The 25,421-nt window shown below is 39.5% G+C and overlaps 1 protein-coding gene across 7 annotated transcripts in view; it reads left to right on the top strand.

Moving 5' to 3' along the window:
* Positions 1 to 25,421, top strand: part of brca2 (BRCA2 DNA repair associated) — a 117,337-nt gene that overhangs the window by 4,041 nt on the left and 87,875 nt on the right. For 6 of the 7 annotated variants that reach the window (XR_011961497.1, XM_072577243.1, XM_072577238.1 and 3 more), the window contains exons 2-11: positions 3,427 to 3,558; positions 3,771 to 4,013; positions 6,201 to 6,300; positions 12,273 to 12,328; positions 12,857 to 12,897; positions 12,974 to 13,088; positions 15,485 to 15,571; positions 18,995 to 19,047; positions 19,866 to 19,989; positions 23,503 to 24,858. Coding sequence is in view for 6 of the 7 variants with exons in the window: in XM_072577243.1 (XP_072433344.1) it covers positions 3,501 to 3,558; positions 3,771 to 4,013; positions 6,201 to 6,300; positions 12,273 to 12,328; positions 12,857 to 12,897; positions 12,974 to 13,088; positions 15,485 to 15,571; positions 18,995 to 19,047; positions 19,866 to 19,989; positions 23,503 to 24,858 (2,233 nt within the window). In the remaining variant the exon portion in view is untranslated. The remainder of the gene's footprint in view (positions 1 to 3,426; positions 3,559 to 3,770; positions 4,014 to 6,200; positions 6,301 to 12,272; positions 12,329 to 12,856; positions 12,898 to 12,973; positions 13,089 to 15,484; positions 15,572 to 18,994; positions 19,048 to 19,865; positions 19,990 to 23,502; positions 24,859 to 25,421) is intronic. The other variant, XM_072577242.1, reaches the window with a different exon arrangement.

Raw genomic sequence — 25,421 nt, 5'->3', positions numbered from 1 at the left:
GCCAAATGCTGGCAAATGAGACCAGGTCAAATTGGGATGGATGGTCCATGTGGACAAGTTGAACCAAAGGGTCTGTAAGGCGTGAGTTCCAGATATGCATTTTCCATGCTACAGTAATGCATCTTTGATGCAGAGAGTGTGTTTAAGATGGTGGATGGGGTGTGGATGAGAGGGACTGCGTTGTCCCATTGGTGTCAAGCTTGTCAGGTTTGTTGGAACTGTATTCAACCATGCAAGTAGAATATGCTTCATTGTACTCCTGATGTGTGTCTTGTGGACAGACTTTAAGGAATCAGGACTTGAGTTACTCACTGCTGGATTTCCAACTTCTGACTTACCACTATCCTACTTCACTTTCTGCTCAGTGGTTACCCACCCAGGATGATGTTGATGGAAAAATGTTGATGGTAATGCTATTGATTATGAACAGGATTCTTTTAGTGTCTGAGGAATTATGAATGATACTGACCATGGCACAATCATCGGCAAGCATTCCCATTGTTCTTAAGTCCTGTGTTGTGGGTGTTACCGACTAGGCAGCATTTATTGCTCATCCCTTGTTGTCTTTGAGAAGATAGTCACAAACTGCTTCTTAAACCATTGCAATCCATTTTGTGTAGGTACACCTGCAGTGCTATTCGAAAGTCAGTTCCAAGATTTTGAAACACAACACTGAAGCAATGGAGGTATATGTATGTAGGTTTGCTTGCTGAGTTGGAAAGTTCATTTCCAGATGTTTCGTCACCCGACTAGGTAACATCTTCAGTGGGCCTCTGGGCAAAGTACTGTTAACAATTCCTGCTTTCTATTTATATGTTTGGGATTCTTTGGGTTGGTGATGTCATTTCCTGTTCTTTTTCTCAGGGGGTGGTAAATGAGGTCTAATTCAATGTGTTTGTTGATAGAGTTCCGATTGAAATGCCACGCTTCTAAGAATTCTTGTGTGTGTCTTTGTTTGGCTTGTCCGAGGATGGATGTGTTGTCCCAGTTGAAGTGGTGCCCTTCCTCATCTGAACGTAAGGATACGGTCGTGTCGTTTTGTGGCTAGTTGATGTTCATGTATCCTGGTGGCTAGTTTTGTGCCTGTTTGTCCAATGTAGTATTTGTTACAGTTCTTGCATGGTATTTTGTAAATAACATTAGTTTTGCTTGTTGTCTGTATAGGGTCTTTCAGGTTCATTAGCTACTGTTTTAGTGTGTTGTTGGATTTGTGGGCTACCAAGTTGCCAGGGTGTCTGAGTAGTCTGGCAGTCATTTCCGAGATGTCTTTGATGTAGGGAAGAGTGGTAGGGTTTCTGGACGCCTTTTGTCTGCTTGTTTGAATTTGTTGCTGAGAAATCTGTGGAATGTGTTCATTGGGTACCCTAGCCACTCTCCCCTACATCAAAGACATCTCAGAAATGACTGCCAGACTACTGAGACCCCTTGGCATCATGACAGCCCACAAACCCACCAAAACACGAAAACAGCAGCTAATGAAACTGAAAGACCGTATACAGACAACAAGCAAACCCAATCATTGCACAAAATACTATGCAAGGACTATAACAAACACTACATTGGACAAGCGGGCACAAAACTAGCCACCAGGGTACATGAACATCAGCTAGTCACAAAATGACATGACCCTCTCTCATTAATATCCTTACTTACAGATGAGGAAGGACACCACTTCGACTGGGACAACACATCCATTCTAGGACAAGCCAAACTGACACACATGAGAATTCCTAGAAGCATGGCATTTCAACCGGAACTTTATCAACAAACACGTTGAGTTGGGCCCCATCTACCACCCCCTGAGAAAAAGAACAGGAAATTACATCACTAACACAAAGAAACCCAAACATATAAATAGAAAGCAGGAATATATCAAAAGTGCTTTGCCCTGAGGGTCACTGAAGATGTTACCTTGTAGGGTGACAAAACATCTGGAAATGAACATTCCAGCTCAGCGAGCAAATCTACATCCAGAACCTCCACCTGAGCTACAAATCTTCTCAAAACTCGCTAATGGAGGTATATTTTCAAATCTGGATGATAAGTGGGAAATATGTTTGTGATGGAGAGGAAGACATGGAAATAGCTGAAAATGGTTGGGCTTAGGACACTACTTCAGGAAACTGAGTGAAGTCTTGGGACTAAGATGATTGACCACCAACAAACAAATACACTATCTTACTTTATACTAGGTATGACTTCAGGCAGTGGAGTGCATCTTCCCTGGTTTCCATTGATTTCAGGCCTTCTGATGAAGGAACAGCAATATATTTCCAAGTAAGGGTGATGTACAATTTGGAGAAGGGTTTGGGAGATGGTAATGTTTGCATGTATCTGCTGCCTTTGCCTTCTAAATGGTAAAGGTTGTGGGGTTTGAGAGATGAATTTAAAACCCTGGTAAGCTACTGATTTGCATCTTGTAGATGGTACGTAATTATCCAGGCAAGTAAGTAGTATTCCATCACAAGCCTGATTTGTGTCATCTAAGTGGTGAAAGGCTGGGGCAGAGGTCAAGAGGCAAGTCATTTGCTCGAGAGGACACAGCGCTGAATCTGTACTTGTTGCTGTACTGATTATTGTTTCTATAATGTTTTCCCTACTGTCTTCACTGTATTTATAGTGAGCAGTTCCTGATTTTGAACTCGCCTTATTTTTGCTTCTATTTTCCCATCCTTCCTGAGCCGTACTTACCAGAAGCTAATCACCTTATCCGTTTAGTAATCCTACTAGGGCTTTTTAACTCTTATGCGTAGCTCTGTTCCCAAGTTAAATTGTTGAAATTAGTTTCTCCCCATCTGATCCAGCTTTGATCTTATTCAGTCGACATTAAGCTCATCTCCACACAATTCATAACTTACTTGCTTAAATCCATCATGGCAACTTATTTTACTTTTCACAAATGTCATTATTTTCTTGCTCTTGTTGGCATCACATTTCAATGCTGTAGTGCCCACAGCGGGGGAAAAAAAACTTAGATTTAACCCACCCTGCCAACAACTCACAAATTTATGATTTGTCCTTTATCTTAAAACATTCCAATTATCTCAATTCAAATATGCTGTTGCTTTTCCTAGCATACCCTAATTGTCCCTTCAATTCAGCTTTAATATCACTCCAAGATTGAGGTCACCTGGACCAGCCTGTGAAACAATATTTAAAGCGTGCTGTTGTTCTTTGTCTTCCATGCCTACCTATTTTTCCCGTAAATCCTACCTCTGGCCTTTTTATTCAATGTGGTGCAAGTAAAATTTGCTAAGTGGTAGTTACTGGATTAGTCTTAACAAAATCTTTGTAACTTTAGAATATAAACTAGAGGAACCTGCCTGTGTTTGCTGTTTACCATCTTTGTGGTGAGTTCATATTTGGAGGTTACTTCTGTAACTTAAAAATGATTCTGAAAATTTAAAAATAATTTTGTCTTCACAGAAATATCTGAATTTAAAATGGGTTCCATTTCACTGAACTACCAAGAATAATGTTCTATTGCATCACTGAGTTAGATGTTAGAGCAGAATTCAAGGAATGCCATGTATGATTTTGTGGTCTCCTGTCGAGAAGGTAGGGAACATAAAACCTTATGACTATATTAAAATTGTTTGTGATGTTTTTAAAAGTGGCAAGTAAATGACATAGTGAAATGTTACATGCATGTCACAAGCAATCTGTTCTTTCTATACTTTAACCATGCTTGCTCTAAATAAGGTACTTGCAAGGCATATTGCATTTGAGTACTCCGTTATTGTTTTAAAACTTTTTGTCCCTCATTACAGATTTGGGACCATTATGTCAAAATTGGTTTGAGGAACTTAGTTTGTCGGCAGCTACTAACCACCTTAAACAACCTAGAAATGACACTCGTAGCTTTATTTCAAGTTATTTCAAAACACCGTGGCAGAAGCAGACTCTGCACAGCCAGCTGGATTGTACTCCATCAATTTTCAGTGGTCTAACTTTAATAACTCCGTCAGTATCCATGACAGAAAAAGGGACTGAAGAAACTTGGTTGAAAGGGGGTAAGTAATCAAACTCTGGAAAGAAAAAAAATCCAAGCCAGTAATCATGCTTCGGATTCTGAGGATTCATGATTTGGGGCTATATCTTTAAGTTTTGCATTTTCCAGTGCACCATAACTTTGGATGAGGTGCCAAATTGCAAATGGTTGGAACCTATACTTGGGTGCTGGTATCCATTTTGGCAGCAAGAAAGAAACATATTATCGAAATAGGGGGATTACAGAGCTCTGAAATGTAGACGGCTCTGGATGGCCTCATGTATAAATGATAAAAGTCTAATATGTAAGTACAGAAAGCAAGTAGAATGCTATCACTTATTCTGAGGGAATTAAATGCAAAAGTGCTTCAGTTGTACAAGGTAGAGTTCCAGCCTGTATGATTGCTCAGTTAGGTCCTATCCTGTATACAATGACTGTGAGGTTAAAAGTGGCTACACAGTTGTCAGCATTCCATTGGAGATCTACATCAGCCATTAGTGCCATGGAGCTCATTCCAAAGTTTTGGCTGGCAACTCTGTAGGAAAGCCCTGGCATAAGATGAGGGAAATACATCTTGAGGAAGGTGAGATGGATGCCATCAGAACCTGACATCATCTTGAAATATGTTTAACTGTTACACAGGGTTACCAATTTCTAAATGTCGAATTTATGAAAGCTCATACTTAATACTAGACTCCATGCAGGGAGGTGTAGGTTTAAAGATCCACCATACAAAAATTTCCTGTGTTTACAAAAAAGGATGATTTACTTCGTCCTGCATTGAGTTTGGACTTAGTGTCATAGAGATGTACAGCACGGAAACAGACCCCTTCAGTCCAACTCATCCATGCCAACCAGATATCCCAACCTAAACTAATCCCATTTGCCAGCACTTAGTCCATATCCCTCAACCCGTCCTATCCATATATCCATCCAGTTGCCTTTTAAATATTGCAATTGTACTAGCCTCCACCACTTCCTGTGACAGCTCATTCCATTCACGCATCACCCTTTACGTGAAAAAATTGCCCCTTGCGTCTCTTTTATATCTTTCCCCTCTGACCCTAAACCTATGCCCTCTAGTTCTGGACTCTCCTACCGCAGGGAAAAGATCTTGTTTATTTATTCTATCCATGCCCCTCATGATTTTATAAACCTCTATAATGTCACCCCTCAGCCTCCAACACTCCAGGGAAAACAGCCCCAGCCTACTCAGCCTTTCCCTGTAGCTCAAATCCTCCAACCTTGGCAACATCCTTCTAAAGGTTCCTGAAGAAGGGCTTATGCCCGAAACGTCGATTCTCCTGTTCCTTGGATGCTGCCTGACTTGCTGCACTTTTCCAGCAACACATTTTCAGCCAACATCCTTCTAAACCTTGTCTGAACCCTTTCAAGTTTAACAATATCCTTCCAATAGGAGGAAGACCAGAAAGTGGTCCCAAAGTATTCCCAAAGTGGCCTAACCAGAGTCCTGTACAGCCACAATGTAACCTCACAACTCCTATACTAATTGATTCTGGGAACAAACTCCTTTGGTAACCTGGGGACTACTTGTACTTAACAGCTTTCCCTATTGAACGTACTAAGGCCCATTTATTCATTGGTGCAATAAAACTGTTCAAAAATGAAGATAAAGTTTTTCATTTAAAGTATAAGTTGTGATTAATTAGTCTTACCTTCCCTTATTTTTAAATAACGTTATTGTGCAGTACTATATTTATAGCAAAAAAGTTGTCTATCCCATTTTCTGTCCTCCTCTGTAGGAAAATATAGTCTTTTTAGCACCTTTTACCTAATAGCTGAGATATTGTATTTCAATGGAGTCATTTAACTTAGTTGGCTTGTGATACAGAGTGATGCCAACAGCGTGGGTTCAGTTCTTGCAATGGCTGAGACTACCACAAAGGACTCCTCTTCTCAACCTCTCCCCTTGCCTGAGGTGTGGTGATCCTCAGGTTAACCTATCAACAGTCATCTGTTTCTCAGAGAGCAGTCCTGTGTTCTGGTAGGATGAAGGCTGAATGTTGAAGTTAGCCTGAATCTAGTCAGTTTGGTCCACTAATATGCTGCAATCATGTAATGTTATCTTGATGTTACAATGATAACATACAGTAAGGCTAAAAGTGTTAATCTCAATTCTAATGTGATTATGAATAAAATGACTTTGCAGTCATGTAACAATAGTGTTGGTATGGGTTGCATTTAATAGGAAACAGTTATTCCGCTGTGAAGCAAAGAATTAAAACGCTGTACAAGACAAATGGGAATGAAACCTCGAATCCAGCCTCTGAGATCTCTTTAATAAAGAGGTATGCTCGATTCTTCTTTTTAGTGCTGGCCATTCTGGGCTAACTTTTCTTCCAGGAAACGGTAACTTCAGAAATGCATTTCAGTTGCTAATATGGTTGCACCCTATTTCAAAAGTTTTGCTCTTTATTAATATGATTGTGGATAGTTCTTCACGTTATTCTGTTCATCTGTTGGGAGGTTAATTTGCTGGGAAGGAAGAGGAAACCGGCCTCTTCAATTTTTAATTTTCTGTAGCTGAGGATTTCTCATCTATAGACTGTACCTTGGTAACATCAGCCAAAGGTACTGTTTTTATGTATATGCTTATAACACCAACTCATTAACACCTTTCTGATCTCCTCCTTTTGTTAAATTGTCAGTCTGTTTAACCAACACCGAGGACTGAATAAGCAAAAACATTTTGCAATTCAATATTAGAAAAGCTGAAGGCATTGTTTTTGGTCACTACTCCGAATTATGTTCCGAATTATGTTACTCCATCCCCTCTCCCTTAGTTTGAGATTTAAGCTTATCACATTATTGTGCCATCCTCAACAACACCTCTTTCCATCTGTTTAACAAGACCTAAATATTCTCCCAACTTGTTGATTTGCCCTTGAAACCTTCAGTCATAATCCAATCTTGTAGTTAGCTTGAATCCAGTCAATTTAGTCTACTAATAAACAGCAGTCATGTAACTGTAATATTATCTTAATGCCAACATACAGCAAGGCTAGCAAAGAGCCCCTAGGAACTCCTGGCTGGTTTCCCACATTGTAACCTCTGTAAAGTTGAGGTCGTCCACGACTCCTCTTTATATCTTAACTTGTAGCAAATCCAGTTTCCCCCATTAGCTTTATGTTCGTTGACCTATGTTGCTTCCTGTTTGAGTAACAAACTGTTTTTAATGTTCTAATTCTTCATTTCGGATTTCTCCATGATCTTAATCCCTCCCTATGTTTGATATCCCCTCCAACCCTAAAACCCTCAGAATTATTCAATCCTCTAATTTATGGCCTTTTGCGCACCCCACTTGTAATTGCTTCACATTTAGCTAACTTGGTACCAAACTCTTGAATATCCTTCTGAACCTGTCCATCATTCTACTTCTCTTTTCTGTACTACAACACTTCTTAAAATCTTTCTTTTTGACCTGACCACTTCCTTGTGTAAAGTTTGTATTTTATGATTCTGTATAGCTTTACGTTAAAGGCACTACGCAAACATTTGATGATTTACCAGCTGAACTTCCATTAAGGGGGAATTATGCCCCTCTTGGACTGAAGGAAGTCAGTCTGCAACTGGGATTATAGCAGTGGAAATACATTAACTTGGCTGTGGAAGTCCCCTTCAGTAACCTCAGTGCACCTGGGAGGAATGTGAATAACCCTGAGGATTGTGGAATTTTATAAGGAACATGAGAGAATTCCAAGGATGTCAAACTGAGGATGAGAATTTTAACTTTATTTAACTAAACATTTTGTACTTGTTATATTTTAAATGAAATATATCTGGCATGTCATATATTATAGCCTCTCTGTCAACAAGGTTATCTTCCAAGTATCATGCACCTCCCAAATGGTTTTAATTTCTTTTTGAAAATTGTGTGGTATGTAATTTGGACATGGTGGCAGAGCTGTGGTACTTCCCCATTGAATATGGGAAATCTCGTTTTTGTTGAGATGTTTGTACCTTTCTGTTTAAATGGAGTTTTATTTCTTTTAAACTCCTGATTAAACATTCTGTTCCTGTACTTCTCTTTCAGCCAGTAACTTCTCTACTAGTGTCTAAGAGGAGGTTCAACCGAACTCGAAACATTTGGGAAAAATAGTATCTTTTGTAAGAGGAAATAGAACAATAAACCAAATGAATAGATAAAATAATAACAAAACAAATTATTTTTTAAAACGTTAAAGGGATTAAGGCACAGTCACTTCTACTTGATATTGAATCCAACTCAATCTGATGGAATGGAAGTTCCACTGTTTGGACTTTGTAAGAGGTCTATTTAAAACAAATCGAAGTTCAATTAAAAGCATGATATAGAGGTGCCAGTGTTCAACTGGGTTGGACAAGGTCAAAAATCTCACAACATCAGGTTATAGGCCAATGGGTATATTTGAGAACACGAGCTTTCACAGCTTCATCAGGACACAGAATTTATAAGGAAAAGGTCAAAGGATCATATGATTTATGTGAATGAATTGAACACATCTAAGATGGCTCTTAAATCTTTAATCAGTTAGAATGGAAGTGCAGAATTTGATTGATCAATATGCAAATCCCAGATGCGCGCACACTCTCATATGCATAGCCTCCCTCGCACTTGTGCACACTGTCTCTCAAACACGTCCCCACACACTTTCTCTCGCTCTTGCTCGCACACTCTCCCTCTCCGTGGTGTTGTGATTTTTTTTTGACCTTGTCCAAATAAAAGCAGTTCCATATTGATAGTCTACAGTACCATATTTTGTACATCAGTGGAAGTAACATTTAGTTGTTGGAAATTTAGTTCTGTTGGTCAAAACACCTATATTCAGTCAGAATTCTGTTGGTTAACTAGAACAGTTTACTAATATTACTATTTTTCCAATGGCTACAGGAAAGCCATTGTGCAGTGGTATAGGTATTTGAGACTCCATTCACTGGGTTGAATGCATAGAGTCTTGCCTGTTAAGAGGGATGGAATTCAACCTATAAAATTCATTCAGGAAGGAAAAATTCATGAGCAAAGAACAAAGAAAACTTACAATCCAGGAACAGACCCTTCGGCTCTGAGCCGATCCAAATCCACTGTCTAAACCTGTCGCCCAATTCCTAAGCATGTGCATCCCTCTGTTCCCCACCTACTCATGCATCTGTCCAGATGCATCTTAAATGAATCTACCGTGCCTGTCTCTACTAGCTCTGCTGGCAACATGTTCCAGGCGCCTACCACCCTCTGCGTAAAGTACTTTCTGCATGTATCCCCCTTAAACTTTTCTCCTCTCACCACGAATGCATGACCTCTCTGTATTGAATCCTTCACCTGAGAGAAAGCTTATCTCTATCCACCCTGTCTATACCCCTCATGATGTTGTAGACCTCAATGTGGTCCCCCCTCAATCTCCTTTTTTCGAATGAAAATAATGCTAACCTACTTGACCTCTCTTCATAGCTAGCACCTTCCATACCAGGCAACATCCTCGTAAAGTTTCTCTGCACCCTCTCCAAAGCGTCCACATCCTTTTGGTAATGTGCTGAGCACAACTGTTCACAGTATTCTAAATGCAACTGAACCAAAGTCTTGTACAATTTTAACATAACCTGCCGGCTGTTATACTCAATACCCTGTCTGATGAAGGTAAGCATACCATATGCCGCCTTGACCACACTATCCACTTGAGCAGCCACCTTCAGGGTACAATGGACCTGAGCTCCCAGATCTCTCTGCTCATCAACTTTTCCCAAAACTCTTCCATTTACAGTATAGTTTGCTCTAGAATTAGACTTCACAAAATGTATCACCTCGCATTTGCCTGGATTGAACTCCATCTGCCACTTCTCAGCCTAACTCTGCAGTCTGTCTATATTCTCCAGTATTCTTTGACAGTCCCCTATGCTTTATGCTACTCCACAAATCTTCATGTCATCTACAAAATTCAGCAGGAGCAGGGAAATGTGGATTGGGAGCAGCTATTTGAAGAGAAGTCCACATTTGATATATGGGACGCTTTCAAAGATAGGTTGAAGATCATGCAGAATAGGCATGTCCCTTTGAAAACAAGGGATGGGAAAGGCAAGATTCGTGAATCACGGATAACAGGAGAAACCGTGCGACTAGCCAACTATATAAAACCCAGGTAGCTAAGAACAGAATGGGCCTTGGAGGAATATCAAGAAAGTCGGACCAATCTTAAACGAGTAATCAAGCAGGCTAAAAGGGGTCATGAAATAACTTTAGTGAGCAGAATTAAGGACAATCCCAAGGCCCTTTATTCATATATAAGAAGCAAGAGGGTGACTAGAGAATGCCGTCTTCCAGATCATTTATGTATATCACAAACACAGTGGCCCCAGCACCGATCCCTGCGGAACACCACTGGTCACCTTTCTCCACTTCGAGAAACACCCTTCAACAACTACTATGCCTCCTGTTGCTCAACCAGTTCTTTATCCACCCAACTAGAACACCCTGCGCACCATGTGACTTCACTTTCTCCATTAGTCTACCATGGGGAACCTTATCAAACACCTTACTAAAGTCCATGTATATGACATCTACAGCCCTTCCTTCATCTATCAACTTTGTCACTTCCTCAAAGAACTCTATTAAGTTGGTAAGGCACAATCTCCCCTACGCAAAAGTATGTTGCCTATCGCTGATAAGCCCATTCTTTTCCAAATATAAATAGATTTTATCCTTCAGTACCTTTCCAGCACCTTTCCCTCACTGATGTCAGGCTCACTGGTCTGTAATTACCTGGAATATCCCTACTACCCTTCTTGTACAGGGGACTACATGAGCAACCCTCCAGTCCTCCAGCATCTCGTCTGTAACCTGGGATGAATTCTATCCGGTCCTGGGAATTTGTCCACCTTTAATTTCCTTTAGCCTACCCAACACATCTTCCCTCCTTATGTCAACGTGACCCAGAGTCAACTTCTATCTCTATCTCAATATTCTTCATCTCCCTCTCCTCAGTGAACACTAATGCAAAGTAATCACTGAGAATCTCACCCATTTTCTCAGGTTCGTCACACAGCCAGCCTTCCTTCCTTTATCCTTTAGTGGACCAACCCTTTCCCTAGTCACCCTCTTGCCATACAGAGTCCTTTTCTTCTGGTTGGGGGGATGGGAGTGGGAGGGAGATACTAAAAGTGTAGTATCTTGGGTTTAGCCACTGCCCAAATATATATTAAGTCCTTACCTTCCCGGCAACCTCCTGGTCTCCAACACCCCCTCTGCTCTGTCTCTGGCTGCTCACAGACAGAAAAAAGGCACATGTTAATGACACATTAATTAAAATGTAACATTTTACTTTATATACGGGGCATCGCTCTTGCCTACATAACTGAAAGTCTTGTTTTTCCAGGAAGTGCAGATATCATTTCACCGGCCTTTGAAGTCTTTTAGAAAATATTGATAAATTATTTAAGTGTTTGGAATAGGGGAATCGATATCAGTGAAAAGATATTCTAAACATCGACACATAGGAGCAACATTAGGCCATTCAGCCCTCCTGAGCTTGGTCTATCTTTCAGTCTTTTTTTGTCGTCATATGGGGAATGTTGGCATCACTGGCTGTGCTAGCATGTATCTGCTGTCACTGGTTGCCCGTGAGGGTGGTGGTGAGTTTCTCATTTGAGCTGCTACAGTTCATGAGCTAAGAATAGGCACACAATATACACAATTTCATGGTTCATCACTGATCATCATCCAACTTAATATCCTGTTCCTGCATTTGCTCAATACCCTTTTGATGCATTTTAATTCTAAGACCTGTTTCTCCTCCCTGAAAGCATTTTAATGTTTGGGCCTCAACTGCTTTCTGTAGCAGGGAATTCCACAGGTTCAACACTCTTCTTTTCCTCTCACCTCTAAATTGCCCATTTCCTATTCTGTACTTTTCTGTATTAAATTTACAAGTTATATTTTCCATTTATTGTAGTGATAAAAGCATCCTTTTAAACTAAGTCAAAAATGCAAGTTTCTGAAATTTTTCAGTTCTGGGATTTAACCTATTGTGTCAGAAATACTCTGCAATGCAAGTTTACAATTTTGAGAGATTGGTATTCTATGTAAGAAAAAAACTAGTGTCATGTTTTTGAGGTTCCTGCATATTTAACATCTGGTCCTCCTAAAACAAAAGAAATACCATTGACATGAATGATCATATCTATTTGAAGAGAAAAGTGCTCCATAACCCATTCATTTTTCATTGTAATATTGCAATTGTGTATACAGACTTAACAAAATATATTAATTCATTTTTGTTTCGCCTCATTCAAGCCCTATTCTGTTGCATAATACATGCAGGACTCCACAACATGCTTATTCCGTACAAGGTGAGTGTAACTTTAATGTGACTTTCTTCCTGATTGATAATCCAATAGTAAATTGCCCAAATTCTCATGGCACTACCAGGTATAGACCAGGTACTTGTCTAATTTGATCAGCGATACTGCTGTTGGTGTAACATTATGATGTGGAGGTGTTGGTATTGGACAGGGGTGGACCAAGTCAGAAGTCACCCAATACCAGGTTATAGTCCAACAGGTTTATTTGAAATCACAAGCTTTTGGAGGCTGCTCCTTCATCTGATAAGGGAGGCAGCCTCTGAAAGCTTGTGATTTCAAATGAACCTGTTGGATGATGATCTGTCATGTGACTTGTGAATATAAAATCCCTTTAGGAAGATTAAACTTGACAATAGGAATAAAACTTGGAGTTTTCATAAGGACAATTGAACAAATGATAAACTGAAACATACTTTGCTGTGATTTATTTGCAAAATGTTAATTAAGCTTATACCATGCAAAAATGTTTACAATTTCACAAGGTGTATTTTCTTAAAAAGATACGTTTTCTTCCAGATGGTGGGCGTTCATTGTTCAGCCCTCCAGTATCATCTGAGGTAAGGGTTCATTGATTTTAATTTTTTTTGTTTTGCCTTTTAAAGAAAAATACAGCCATTTTTATTTCTGAAATAGGTCACGTCAAAGCGGATTTCGGAAAGTCTTGGGGCTGAGGTGGATCCTGACATGTCTTGGACCAGTTCATTAGCAACTCCTCCATCATTGAATCCAACAGTCATTATATGTAAAGGTGAGTGACCAAAGTTGTTTCAGCTTTGGAAACAAGTGGCTTTATTTAATTCAGCATTTTAGTGTTTTTTAGTTTTTTTTTGGAGCCAGTTGTACAGATTATTAGTTACAAAATAGCAGGTAGATTTTTCTAATCTTGCTGTTTAAAGTGACTTGATTGAGATATTTCTGTTCTGATCATTCCTTTTCTGAAAAATAAAAACATTTGTCCCTTAAGTAAGAGAATCCAGAATTAAACTTAGCATTGGAGCTCAGTAAAATTGTTTTCAAATTAAATATTTGAAAGTATGGGGCTGCCTATTCCAATTGGCCAAAGATGCAAAGTGAATTGAGTTGTTCATAGGGACATTGATGCCCACTTGGTAATATGCTATTGTGGACATAGGATAAGGCACGGGAGTGCTAAAAAGATAGAGCTGGCTAGTTTGGCAGAGTGATTTATTTGTGCAATTTGTTTTCGGGCTGAGAGAACCTTTCACTCTAGAACTCCAACTCACCTAATCAAGCATTAGCTACATTCCTGTGCACTTGCACTTTTTTTTGACTGTATTGAACATAGGACATTACAGGCCCTTCAGACCTCGATGGCTCCGCAGGTCAGCGCGACAATCTGAAGTCTATCTATCCTATACTATTCCATTATCAACTATATGTTTATCCAATGACTATTTAAATGCCATTAAAGTTGGCAAGTTAACTTCTGTTGCAGGCACTGTGCTCCATGCCCCTATTACTCTGAGTAAAGAAAGTACCTTTGATGTCTGTCCTTTATCTATCACCCCTCAATTTAAAGCTATGTTCCCTTGTGCTAGCCGTCACCATCTAACCTATCTAATCCTCTGATTATTTTGTGTTTCAAGTAAGTCAACACTCAGCCACCTTCTCTCTAATGAAAACAGCCTCAAGTCCCTCCGCTTTTCTCAAAAGACCTTCCCTCCATACCAGTCAACATCCTAGTAAATCTTCTCTGCAACCTTTCCGAAGCTTCCACATCCTTCCTATAATGCGGTGACCAGAATTGTATGCATACTTAAAGTGTGGCCCGCACCAGGGTTTTGTGCAGCTGCAACATGACCTCGTAGGTCTGAAATTCAACCCCTCTACCAATAAAAGCTAACACACCATATGCCTCCTTAACCGTATCAACCTGGGTGGCAACCTTTCAGGGATTTATGTATGTGGACACAGATTTCTCTGCTCATCTACACTACCAAGAATCTTACCATTGCTCCTTCCAAAGTGAATTACCTCACACTTTTCCACATTAAACTTCATTGCCACCTCTTAGCCCAACTCTGCAGCTTATGTGCGTCCCTCTGTAACCTGTAACATCCTTCAGCACTATCCACAACTCCACCGCGCTTAGTGTCATCTGCAAATTTACTAACCCATCCTTCTATGTCCTCATCTAGGGCTTCTATGAAAATGGCAAACAACAGTGGCCCCAAAACAGATCTTTGTGGGACACAACTAGTAACTGAACTCCAGGATGATCGTTTCCCATCAACCACCGCCCTCTGTCTTCTTTCAGCTAGCCAATTTCTGATCCAAACCGCTAAATCACCCTCAATCCTATGTTTCCTTACTTTGTGCAATAGTCTACCATGGGGGACCTTAACAACTGCTTTACTGAAATCCATATACACCACACTGACCACTTTACCTTCATCCACCTGTTTGGTCACCACCTCTAAGAACTCTAAGGTTTGTGCAGCACGGCCTACCCTTCACAAAACCATGTTGACTATCCCTAATCAACTTATTCCTCTCTAGATGATAAATCCTATCTCTTATACCTTTTTCCAACACTTCACCCACAGCCAAAGTAAGGCCTGTTGGTCTATAATTACTAGGGTTGTCTCTACCCCACTTCTTGAACAAGGGGACAACATTTGTTATTCAGTCTTCTGGCACTATTCCTGTAGACAATGACAACACAAACTTCAAAGCCAAAGGTACTGCAATCTCCTTCCTGGCTTCCCAGAGAATCCTAGGATAAATCCTATCCATCCCCGGGGAGTTATCAATTTTCCAGAATTACTAGCACCTCCTCCTTGTGAATCTCAATCCCATTTAGTCTATTAGCCTGTATCTAAGTATTCTCTCGACAGCATTCTCTTTCCTGTGTGAATACTAATGGAAAATATTCATTTTAATACTTCTCCTATATCCTTGGCCTCCACGCACAACTTCCCATTACTGTCCTTGATTGGCCCTAATCTTCCTCTAGTCATTCTTTTATTCTTGACATAGCTATAGAAAGCTTTAGGGTTTTCCTTGATCCTACCTGCCAACGACTTCTCATGTCCCCTCCTGGCTCTTCTTAGCTCTCTCTTTAGGTCTTTGCTGGCTAACCTGTAACTCAAGCACCTTAACTGAGCCTTTGCATCTCAACAGAAGCTGCCGCCTTCTTCTTGACAACAGATTCAATTTCTTCAGTAAACCATGGCTCCCTCGCTCAGCTACTTCCTGTCTGCCTGCCAGGTACATATTTATCAAGATCGCACGGTAACTGTTCCTTGAAAAGCTCCACGTTTCAATTGTGCCCATCTCCTGCAGTTTCCGTTCCCAGCTCTCCTGCTTTGCCATTTAAGATTATCTACCAGCTGTTGAAACAATTGAATTCTAACAAATTCATTTAATGATTTTTATTTTTGCTAATCTATTCAGCTTAATGGCTTCTTGAATGCTTAATATTTGGTCATTATTCACTGTTAGCTCTTAGAATTAGTCTTGTTACTCTTCTTTGCCTCTTCACCATTGTAGGCTTCAGCTGAAATGTTCTGTTCACTGCAGTCTAGTGGAGTGCACAGTGATCACAAAACTGAGTACATAGTTAACATTGTGAATAACGTCAGGAATTTAGGACAAATGGGAATTCTCTGCAGAAAGGAAGGTGATGTTGCTTCCATTTATTTCTAGTAAAACGAAGCCTCAGAATTGTTACAGTACATAAGGAAACCACATAGGTCTTCATATCTGTGAAGGCTCTCCAAAGGAGCAATTCACCTATCGGCAGTCCGTGCCAATTCTGTTTTCAGTCCTGAACATTCTTTCAGATAATAATCTGATTCCCTTTTGAATACTTTGACAGAACTTACCTTCATCACCACATTCTCAGGCAGTGTTATCCAGATCCTCACCATTAACTGTGTGAAATGGACTTTGCTCATGTTCATTATGTTTTCTTTAACTGCTTACTTTGTATTTGTTTTCTTATTGATCCTTCCACTAAGGGAAACCGTTTCTCCCTGTTTACTTTATACAAGATACTCATGATTTTGAATCCTTCTGTCCATTCTTTTGAATATCTCTACCAATGGCGTAGCAAATCATTGAAATGTTGAAGGTCAGTAAACATCAATGTTGTTAGTGTCTCCCATACTACTAAAATGATTGACAACTGTGGAGACAAAAAAAATTGATTCTCAATGACTTGAGAATGGGTTTCCTTACTTGAATCTTTTGTGATCATACTTTGCTATTCGACTGTATGATACCACTTCAGTGAAGTTATAAGTGCTGAGCGAAGTCTGTAGGAGTGTTTTCAACCAGGGAAGGAGTAAACACAAAATGTTGGTGTACACAGTCAGCATAGGGTGCGCTGCTATGTCTTGAAGAAGCAATGGACAGAAATAAAAGCTGGTGCAAGAAAGCAAAACATCTTTAAAAAGATCTAAGTGGAAAGCTGGGAGTTTAGGAATTGTTCAAACAAGAGAAAATCCTTTTGTAGGAAAAAAAGACCATACAGAAATAACCATATTTGCAATATGCTTTTGCACCTTTTCCCTGTGGCAGACCTGTCTAAGAGATGTGTTTGAGGTGTAAGTGGTTTATAGAGGAAATCTGAGATTTTTTTTTCCACTCAGGGTTGCAGAAATGTAGGTGCCTGAGACAGTGGTGGAGGAAGATACTCTTGCAACATTTCTTCCCCCCCCCCCGCCCCCAACCCCCAAAAAAGCAACCAAGCCTTGTTCATGTGGTGTTGAATCTGCTGTTTGAAGGGCACACCTGTTTTCTCCCTTACACACCTTCATTTACACCCATTTATACCTCTCTTTCACCACAGTTAACACACCATCTTTTCCTCTCACTGTTTTGGATCTGTCCACAGCATAAAAATGTTCTTGAACCCCTTTCAGTCACCTCTTCAAAGAAATCATTGAGGTTTGTCAGGCATGACTTGGCTGTCATGAATCCATGAAGACTCTTCCTGATGAACTGAAAATTTGAGTGTTCAGTTACTCCATATTTGATTATTGGCTTCAATGTTTCCCCACCATGCATATGAGGCTAACTGGTCTGTACTTTCCTGTTCGTCATAGTCTGAGCGTGAGGAGGAATTTGGTTGTGGTGGATTCAGAATATAGATTGAAAGGTTTAGCGATAGCTAGTAATTAAATCTAACTTTCTGAAGGAAAAGAGTTTACTTAAAACAAAATTACCCAGTTGGGGGAAAAAATGGGAAGACCATGGCTAACAAGAGAAGTTAATGATACATAATATTAGATCAAAGGAAGAGTCATATAAAGTTACCAAAATAACATTGTAAGCTTGAGAGTCAGGAAGATTTTAAAATTAAACCAAAAGTTTGATGAAGGAAAAGAGAAAAGGATATGAATAAAAAGATAGGAAAACACAAAATAATTATAAAATCTTCAATTGGTAAAAAAATGATTAAGAAAGAAATGTGGGTCCATTGGTGCATGCAGGAGAATATGCAATAGGAGATAGAGAAATGGCAAAGAAAATGAAACAAGTATTTTGTATCTTTTCACAGATGAAGACACAAAAAGTCTCCTTGAAATAATTAAAACTCACATGTCGAGTGAGTGTGTGGAAATAAAATTAGTAATTGATTTAAGAGAGATGTAGTGTTGGAGAAGTTACTTAGCCAGGACCTGACATTGATCACCCTAGAGTTTTGGGTGATGTTACAGAGATAGTGAAATAAAAACAAAATGCTGGAGAAACTCAGCAGGTCTGGCACTATCTGTGAAGAGAGAAAGGGTTACTCTTCAGGACAGATGGTGGGTGTAGACAGTGGTTGTGTTGCAAAACTATAAATTCCATAACTCTGTATACAAGTTGAAAAGTTACAAAAGTAAGTTATTGTTTAAGAATGGAGGGAGACAGAAAACTCCAAATGCATTAGTAGAGAAATTAGGCAAATCTATAAACATGTTACTACTATTCAGAAAGTATTTGTCTAATTGGACAGAGTCTGAGGATTCATGAAGAGAAAATAGTGTTTAACAAAGTTGATGGAGTTTTTCGTGTTGCAGTTTGGATTGGAGATGCATGGATTAATTAAGGGTAATCAGCTTGTCTTTGTCATTGGAGATTGTATCTAAAAAAATCTGATTGAACTTTTTGACTAAGTGATTTGGTGTGTGGATGAGAGTAGTGTTGACAGAGTTTGCATGGACTTTATGCTTTTTGTTATTCACTCATGGGACAGGCTGGACCAGCATTTATTGCTCGTTCTTATTTGCTCTTGAGAAAGTGGTGGTGAGTTGCCTTCTATAGCCCCTATGCTGTACGTCAAACCACAATACCGTTAGAGATCGGATTCAAGAATTTTGACCCAAGCAACATTGAAAGAATTGCTATATGTTTTCAAGCCATGAAGATGAGTAACTTGAAGGCTAACCTTTTCAGGCGGTGCTGTTCCCCTGTTCCTCTGTACGTTGTTAGTTGGGAACATGTACAGGACTTTCTGAATTTCAACTTCTGCTCTGAAATCACAATTGTCACCTGGATCCTGATTCCCATGGTGTCCAGAAATCGATTCCTTGCTATCTGAACCATAGTCTTAGAATCTGGATTTTAGAAATGAATCGCACAACTCAAATGTCTGTGATAATCTGATATGTTGCTCCATAAATAACTTGTTGTGCTTTTCAGCCAAAGAAAATAACTTGCCTGAAGACAGGCTGAAGGAAGTACAAGTGCCTTCAGTAAGTTATGTATCTATTAGAGTTTGCTTGGTGTGAGATTTTTGATTTTTCTATATTTGTCTGCAATTTGTAATGATTTTTGCCACAAGTGATGACTAGTGCTAGTATTCCTCAGAACAAAGATCTGCATATTTATAGTAGTATTGAACTCCTCAGTTAAGTTCTCAACTGATTCTGTTCAACTAGCTGGAGCAGTGGGAAGTCACCTCACTTAATACAGATTGCTATGTCACTTGGATGTTCTCGGTACTTGTACACAATGCCATAAGATGAGCTCATGTGAGGAAACAGTGAAATGGCCTCTTTATAAGGGGAATGGCTGAAATAAAACTGGCATTGTGTAATTGACCATGCTCTAATCACCAGTCGGACCCCCCAACCCCCACCCCAAGATGGAGATCTTGATCAATATTAACATAAATATCCTACTTTGTTGTAATTGTGCTGCCTGTGAAATTGTGATCAAAGTCACCAGTTGGCTGGGCAGCTGGTTTGTGATGTAGAGTGACATCAATTGCTTGGGTTTAATTCCTGCACTGGCTGAGGTTTTATGAGGGCCTGCCTTCTCACTCTTGCCTGAGGCATGATGACCCTTGTATTAAACCCATTATAAATTGTCTCCTTCTAATGAGAGAGCAGTCCAATTATCCTATTGGCTTTCACCAAAAATCTAGATAAATGGCATAATGTAAGAGTACTGTTGACAGGAATGCTGATTACTTACCATTACAAATGGCATCCTAAAGTAATTGGTTAAAAAAGTTTTGAAAAAACTTGATCTGTTCTGTTTACGTTCTAATCAGTTCATTTACCTTCAGCTTTTACACAGCAATTTAAATACACAATGCGATGCATTTGCTGTTGGTTTAAACAATGCCTACGCAATGCCTGTAATTGGGGAGGAGGAAAGTGAAGACGTGGAAGCAGTTAATCAGAGTCATGGCAAGTATTTTTGTTTTGTATCATTCAAATTAAATGAAAATGTGAGGAACTGAAATTCCACACTGCTGGCTTCTGGCAATCTGTGATTTTCATTGCTTTACCATTGGTAACTGTACTTGAGCTGCCTGTCACCTCGGTTCTAGATTTTTCTCCATTCTAAAACACCATTTAAAACCTTACCCTTTGCCCAAAATTTTGGTTGCCTGTATTAATAGGTTTTTTAAAAATTTGATTTAGTTACAGTTAAAGCCACCTCTTATCACTTATTTATTTCTGTCATTCCCTGTTCACATCTCCCTTTCCCCTCTCAACCCTACTTCCTCTGTGCTGCTACTACTGCAGAATAAATTCTCTCCAAATTCATTGACCATCACACTATTTAAAACACCAATTCTGGTCTTCAGCTTACATTCACCATGATATTTTTGCAATTACTAATCTGCTTCACCTCCATCTTGAATGTTCTTGACTCCATTAAAATGACTGTTGTCATCACTGTTTATTTAAAGTCCAAAGGCTGCAAACATAAATGAATGTGGCAGACACCTGATTTAACCACTCACTGCTGTCTCTGACTGGACTACGTTATGTATTGTTGGCTCCTTTTCTCACCTGCCAAAAGGGCTCAATATGCTAGGTTCAGCCAGAAACCCAGAGATGAATCCCAACTTCTTTGGATTTCCTTATTTAAGGGGAATATATTTGTATTAGAGATGGTTCAGCTGGATTAATTTGTGGGATGAAGAGGTTTTATTATGAGGAAAGATTGAGAAGGTCAGGCTTCTACTCATTGGAGTTTAGAAAAAGGAAAGGTGATGGTATTGAACCATAGAAAATTTTGACAAGTCTTAACGGGGTGGATGCTAAGAGGTTATTTATCCTTGTGGGAATTTAGAATGAGTGGAACAGTTAGCAATGAAATCCTCTCTTATCTTTATATATTCAGAGGATTGCTAATCTTTGGAATTCTCTACCTCAGAGAGAACATAGAACAGCACAGTACAGGCCCTTTAACCCTCGATGTTGTGCCAGCTTTTTATCCTACTGAGATCAGACTAACCTACATACATTGTACTATCTTCCATGTGCCTATCCAAGAGTCACTTTAGTGTCTCTAATGTATCTGACTCTACTAGCATTACTGGTGATGCATTCCACAAACTCACCACACTCTGCATAAAGAACCTACCTCTGACATCTCCCCTAAACCTTCCTCCAATTATCTTAAAATGATACTCCCTCGTGATAAACATTACCGCTCTGCGAAAATGTCTTTGCTATCCATTCTATCGATGTCTGTCAACATCTTGTACACCTCTATCAAGTCACCTCTCATCTTCCTTTGCTCCAATGAGAAAAGCCCTAGCTCCCTCAACTTTGCTTCATAAGACATGTCCTCTAGTCCAAGCAGCATCCTGGTAAAATCTCTGGACCCTCTCGAAAGCTTGCACGTCTTTCTTCTAATGAGGCGATGAGAACTGAACACAATACTCCCAAGTGTGGTCTAACCAGGGTTCCATAGAGATGCAGCATTACCTCACGGCTCTTAAATTCAGTTCCCCTGCTAATGAAAGCCAACACACTGTACACCTTCTTAATACCCTTTGAAACTGGTTGGCAACTTTGAGGGATCTATGGACATAGACCCCAAGATCCCTCTGATCCTCCACATTGCCAAAAATCTTGCCTTTAACCCTATATTCCTAATTCAAATTCAACCTTCCAAAGTGAACAACTTCGCATTTTTCCAGGTTGAACTTCATCTGCCACTTATCAGCCGAGTTCTGCATCCTGTCAATGTCCCGTTGCAATCGTAATACAGCCCTCCACGCTATCTACCAGTCCACCAACCTTCATGTCATCGACAAACTTACTAACCTACCCTTCCACTTCTTCATCCAAGTTATTCATAAAAATCACAAAGAGTAGAGATCGAAGAGCTGATCCCTGCGGAACACCAATAGTCACTGAGCTCCAGGCTGACTACTTTTCATCTACTCCCACCCTCTGTCTTCTGTGGATCAGCCAATTCTGTATCCCATGCCTCCTTACTTTCTAAATGAGCCTATCATGGGTACCTTATGAAACTCCTTGCTAAAGTCCATGTACACCTATTCAGTTTCCTAAACAAGGGAATAACATTTGCCACCCTCCAATCATCTGGCACTACTCCAGTGGACAGTGAGGATGCAAAAATCATCGCCAAAGGCACAGCAATCTCTTCACTCGTTTGCAGTAGTAATCTAGGGTATATCCTGTCTGGCCCAGGGGATTTATGTATCCTTATGATTTTCAAAATTTTCAGCACATCCTCCTTCCTAACATCAATGTGTTCTAGCATGTCATTATACTTCATGCTGACTTCAGAAACGTCAAGGTCCCTCACAGCAGTGAATGCCGTAGCAAAGTATTCATTAAGGACCTCCCCTACTTCCTCTGACTCCATGCGTGAATACCCTCCACTTCCCCTGATCGGCCCTCCTCTCACTCTGGCCATCCTCTTGTTCCTCATAAAGGTAGAATATCTTAGGGTTTTCCTTAATTCTATCTGCTAAAGCTTTTTCGTGCCTTCTAGCTCTCCTAAGTCCATGCTTCAGTTCCTTTCTGGCTACCTTGTAACCCACTAAAGCCCTTTTTGAACCTTGCCGCCTCCAACTTTAAGTGAGCTTCCACCTTCCTCTTGACTAGATGTTTCACATCCTTTGTCACCCAAGGTTCTTTCAACCTACCATCCCGTCATGGATTTTAAAAAAAAATTAAAGGTTGACGTAGACAGATTTTTGATAAAGGAGCAGAGGGCTTTGGAAGATCAGTAGAGCAATTGAATTAAGGGCATATTCAGGTCAGCTCTAGTCTTAGTGAATGGTGGAGAAGGCTGAAAAGACCAAGTGACCTATTCCACCATCGCCTGCTAAAATCTTGTGTGGATCATGATTCAATTTTGTTTGAATATGCTCTTGGAGTATTTTATTAGAATCACAAATATACATCACAGAATCAGATTCTTTGGTCCAACTTGTACATGCTGACTAGCTGTCCTAAATTAATCCAGTCCCATTTGCTGGCATTTGGCCCATATCCCTCTTAAACCCTTTGTGTACACATTCAGATGCCTTTGAATGTTGCAATTGTATCAACCTCCACCACTTCCTATGGCAGCTCATTCCATACACACTCCACCCTCTGCATGACTGGGTAAGTCCCTTTGGGCTGCCAGTGCTGTCCTGATAGAACCAGAACCTGTACAGTCCATTTTTCTGAACACTGCTTTTGATGTTTTAACAGTGAATTTGTATAAAGCTGATTTCTTTACTTTTTAAACAATGACTGTTTTAACAGGTGTTCTAAGCAGGTGTTTGTTATTTATGCTTCTTGGTCAATCTGTGTGCACTAACTGGTGATTAGCATATAGCTGTAGCTGATTGATATCATGGGGGGTATCTGCCCAAGTGGCCATGTTTGGTGAGGCCTATGTATTCCTTTTTTTTGAAAATGGTTAATTATGTTTTTCAGTGTCTGAAGATGACCCCGCCTGCTTACCTAAAAGGAAAAGTGAAGAAGGGAAGCCATTTATTTCTAGGACTGTGTCTGATGACTCAATGTCTTTCACTGAGTCCACACATTTGGGACTAAGAAGAGTAAAATCCTACTCTAGAAAGAGAAAGCAAAACTCTACAGTTGGCAATTTTCAATCAAACGCTATTAAAACTTTAGTACCTTCCTCTGCTGATGAAAAGTGTTTGGAATGCATCGTGGCTGAATCAGACTGCAATGTGTTTTCAAATAACTTGACTCTTAGTCCAGTTAAAGAATGCTGTAAGAAACAGATTGTTTTGAATGAAGATAACTTGGGTGTCAATTTAAACCAGAGTTCTGATGGTAACTTGATTGGCAATAGTTCAGAGAAAGAATTATCTGGTCAAAATTTAACTTCTTCATCTGACTGGTCTCAGCTGAATCTGTCAGAACTTGATGAGAGCCATTTGATGAATGGTTACTCTGACATTATGAATTCTTCTACAGATGCATTGTGTTTGAAAAGTGTTGGTGATCGAAAACTCATTTCCAACGGAGAAGCTAATAATCAGCAATCGGGAAATGATTTAGAAGAAAACATTGAAGGATCCAGTTCTGTGACCTGCGTAGATATAGTTCCAATATCACAGAGACCTACCTCTCATTCTTTAACAGATGAAATAACAATAACAAAGATTAATTTTAATCATTGTGCATTTGCTAATGATTTCAGCACAGTTGATGAAAGCACAGAGAATTCTGGAGCAGAAGTGAAAGCTAGTACTCCAAATCATGCTTGTGGTAGAATGCAATTGTCAAAGCTACCCACTTCTGAAATTCCTTGCACAGATTATTATAAAATTGATGGTTCAACATCAGTTCAACCATTTGTTGATGAATGGTTAAATTCAAATTCAGAAACTGTAGCAACCAGACCTTTTCCCTTTTGCAAGAACGAAAGAGCACATGTGAAGGAGCCCATGACTACTTTGGAAGATCAGAAAGTCAGTTATACAGACTCTGTCAGTAATGATATACCCTTTCAACCTGCTATAGATTCCAGAATGCTCAGGGATGGTGTTTACTCTGTGACATATTCAGATGCAGCTAAAAATCCCTCACTGGTTCAGGATTTGATAAAAAGTCAAGTAAATGAGGAAGACCTTACTTTTTTGCTTTCTAGTCTGAAAGAGCGTCCAAGGAAATTTGTTTACACTGTGCAAGGTTCTTCAAATCATCAAGCACAAATGAACATACCTCTAAACATAACTGAATTGCAAAATAAAACACTGATTCAGCCGATGGTACTTGAGCCTTCCTGCAAGTTATCTGCTCAAGAATCTAGAAAGCTAAGTGAGTCTGTGAAAGGTTTAACTCCTCTTGTGATAATATTCTGTATTATTCATCTGCATCCTAAATATTTTCAGTTTTAGATGCTCTGTAAATAAGTGACTTTAAACTCTATTGTAATTGTATGAACTCAGCATGGTCTTTCTTTCGGTTAGGCTGTAAATTTACTTTTTTATGCACTGAAAAAAGAATAGTTTGATAGTTTTTAAGCTCTGGGGAATTACATAAAGCTGCTTCACATGCGAAACCTGTGGTACTAATATTGAAGCATAACATAATGTACCAGCTGAATGCATTGAAGCAAAATGTAGTGTGTCACACATTTATTTTGAACAACAGACAACCTAGCAAATTTTATTGATTTGGGGATATACAAGTAAAATGCAAATAATTGTGTATGAGGTAATCATTGGTAGGAATACATTATTATTTAGTTATTGCAGAGTTTTCATCCTCCCCTCCCAAGTCAAAGTTCAGAGATGCCAAATAAGTGCAACTTTTCTAGAATGAAACTTGGCTCAATACTAGATTTTTCTTTAAATCTTAAAAATATTTAAGTGAATTGC

The sequence above is a fragment of the Chiloscyllium punctatum genome, chromosome 9, assembly GCF_047496795.1.
Source record: "Chiloscyllium punctatum isolate Juve2018m chromosome 9, sChiPun1.3, whole genome shotgun sequence".
In the NCBI taxonomy this organism is placed as follows: Eukaryota; Metazoa; Chordata; class Chondrichthyes; order Orectolobiformes; family Hemiscylliidae; genus Chiloscyllium; species Chiloscyllium punctatum.
Note: the sequence above shows the minus strand (reverse complement) of the source record. Positions and strands in the feature narration are given on the sequence as shown.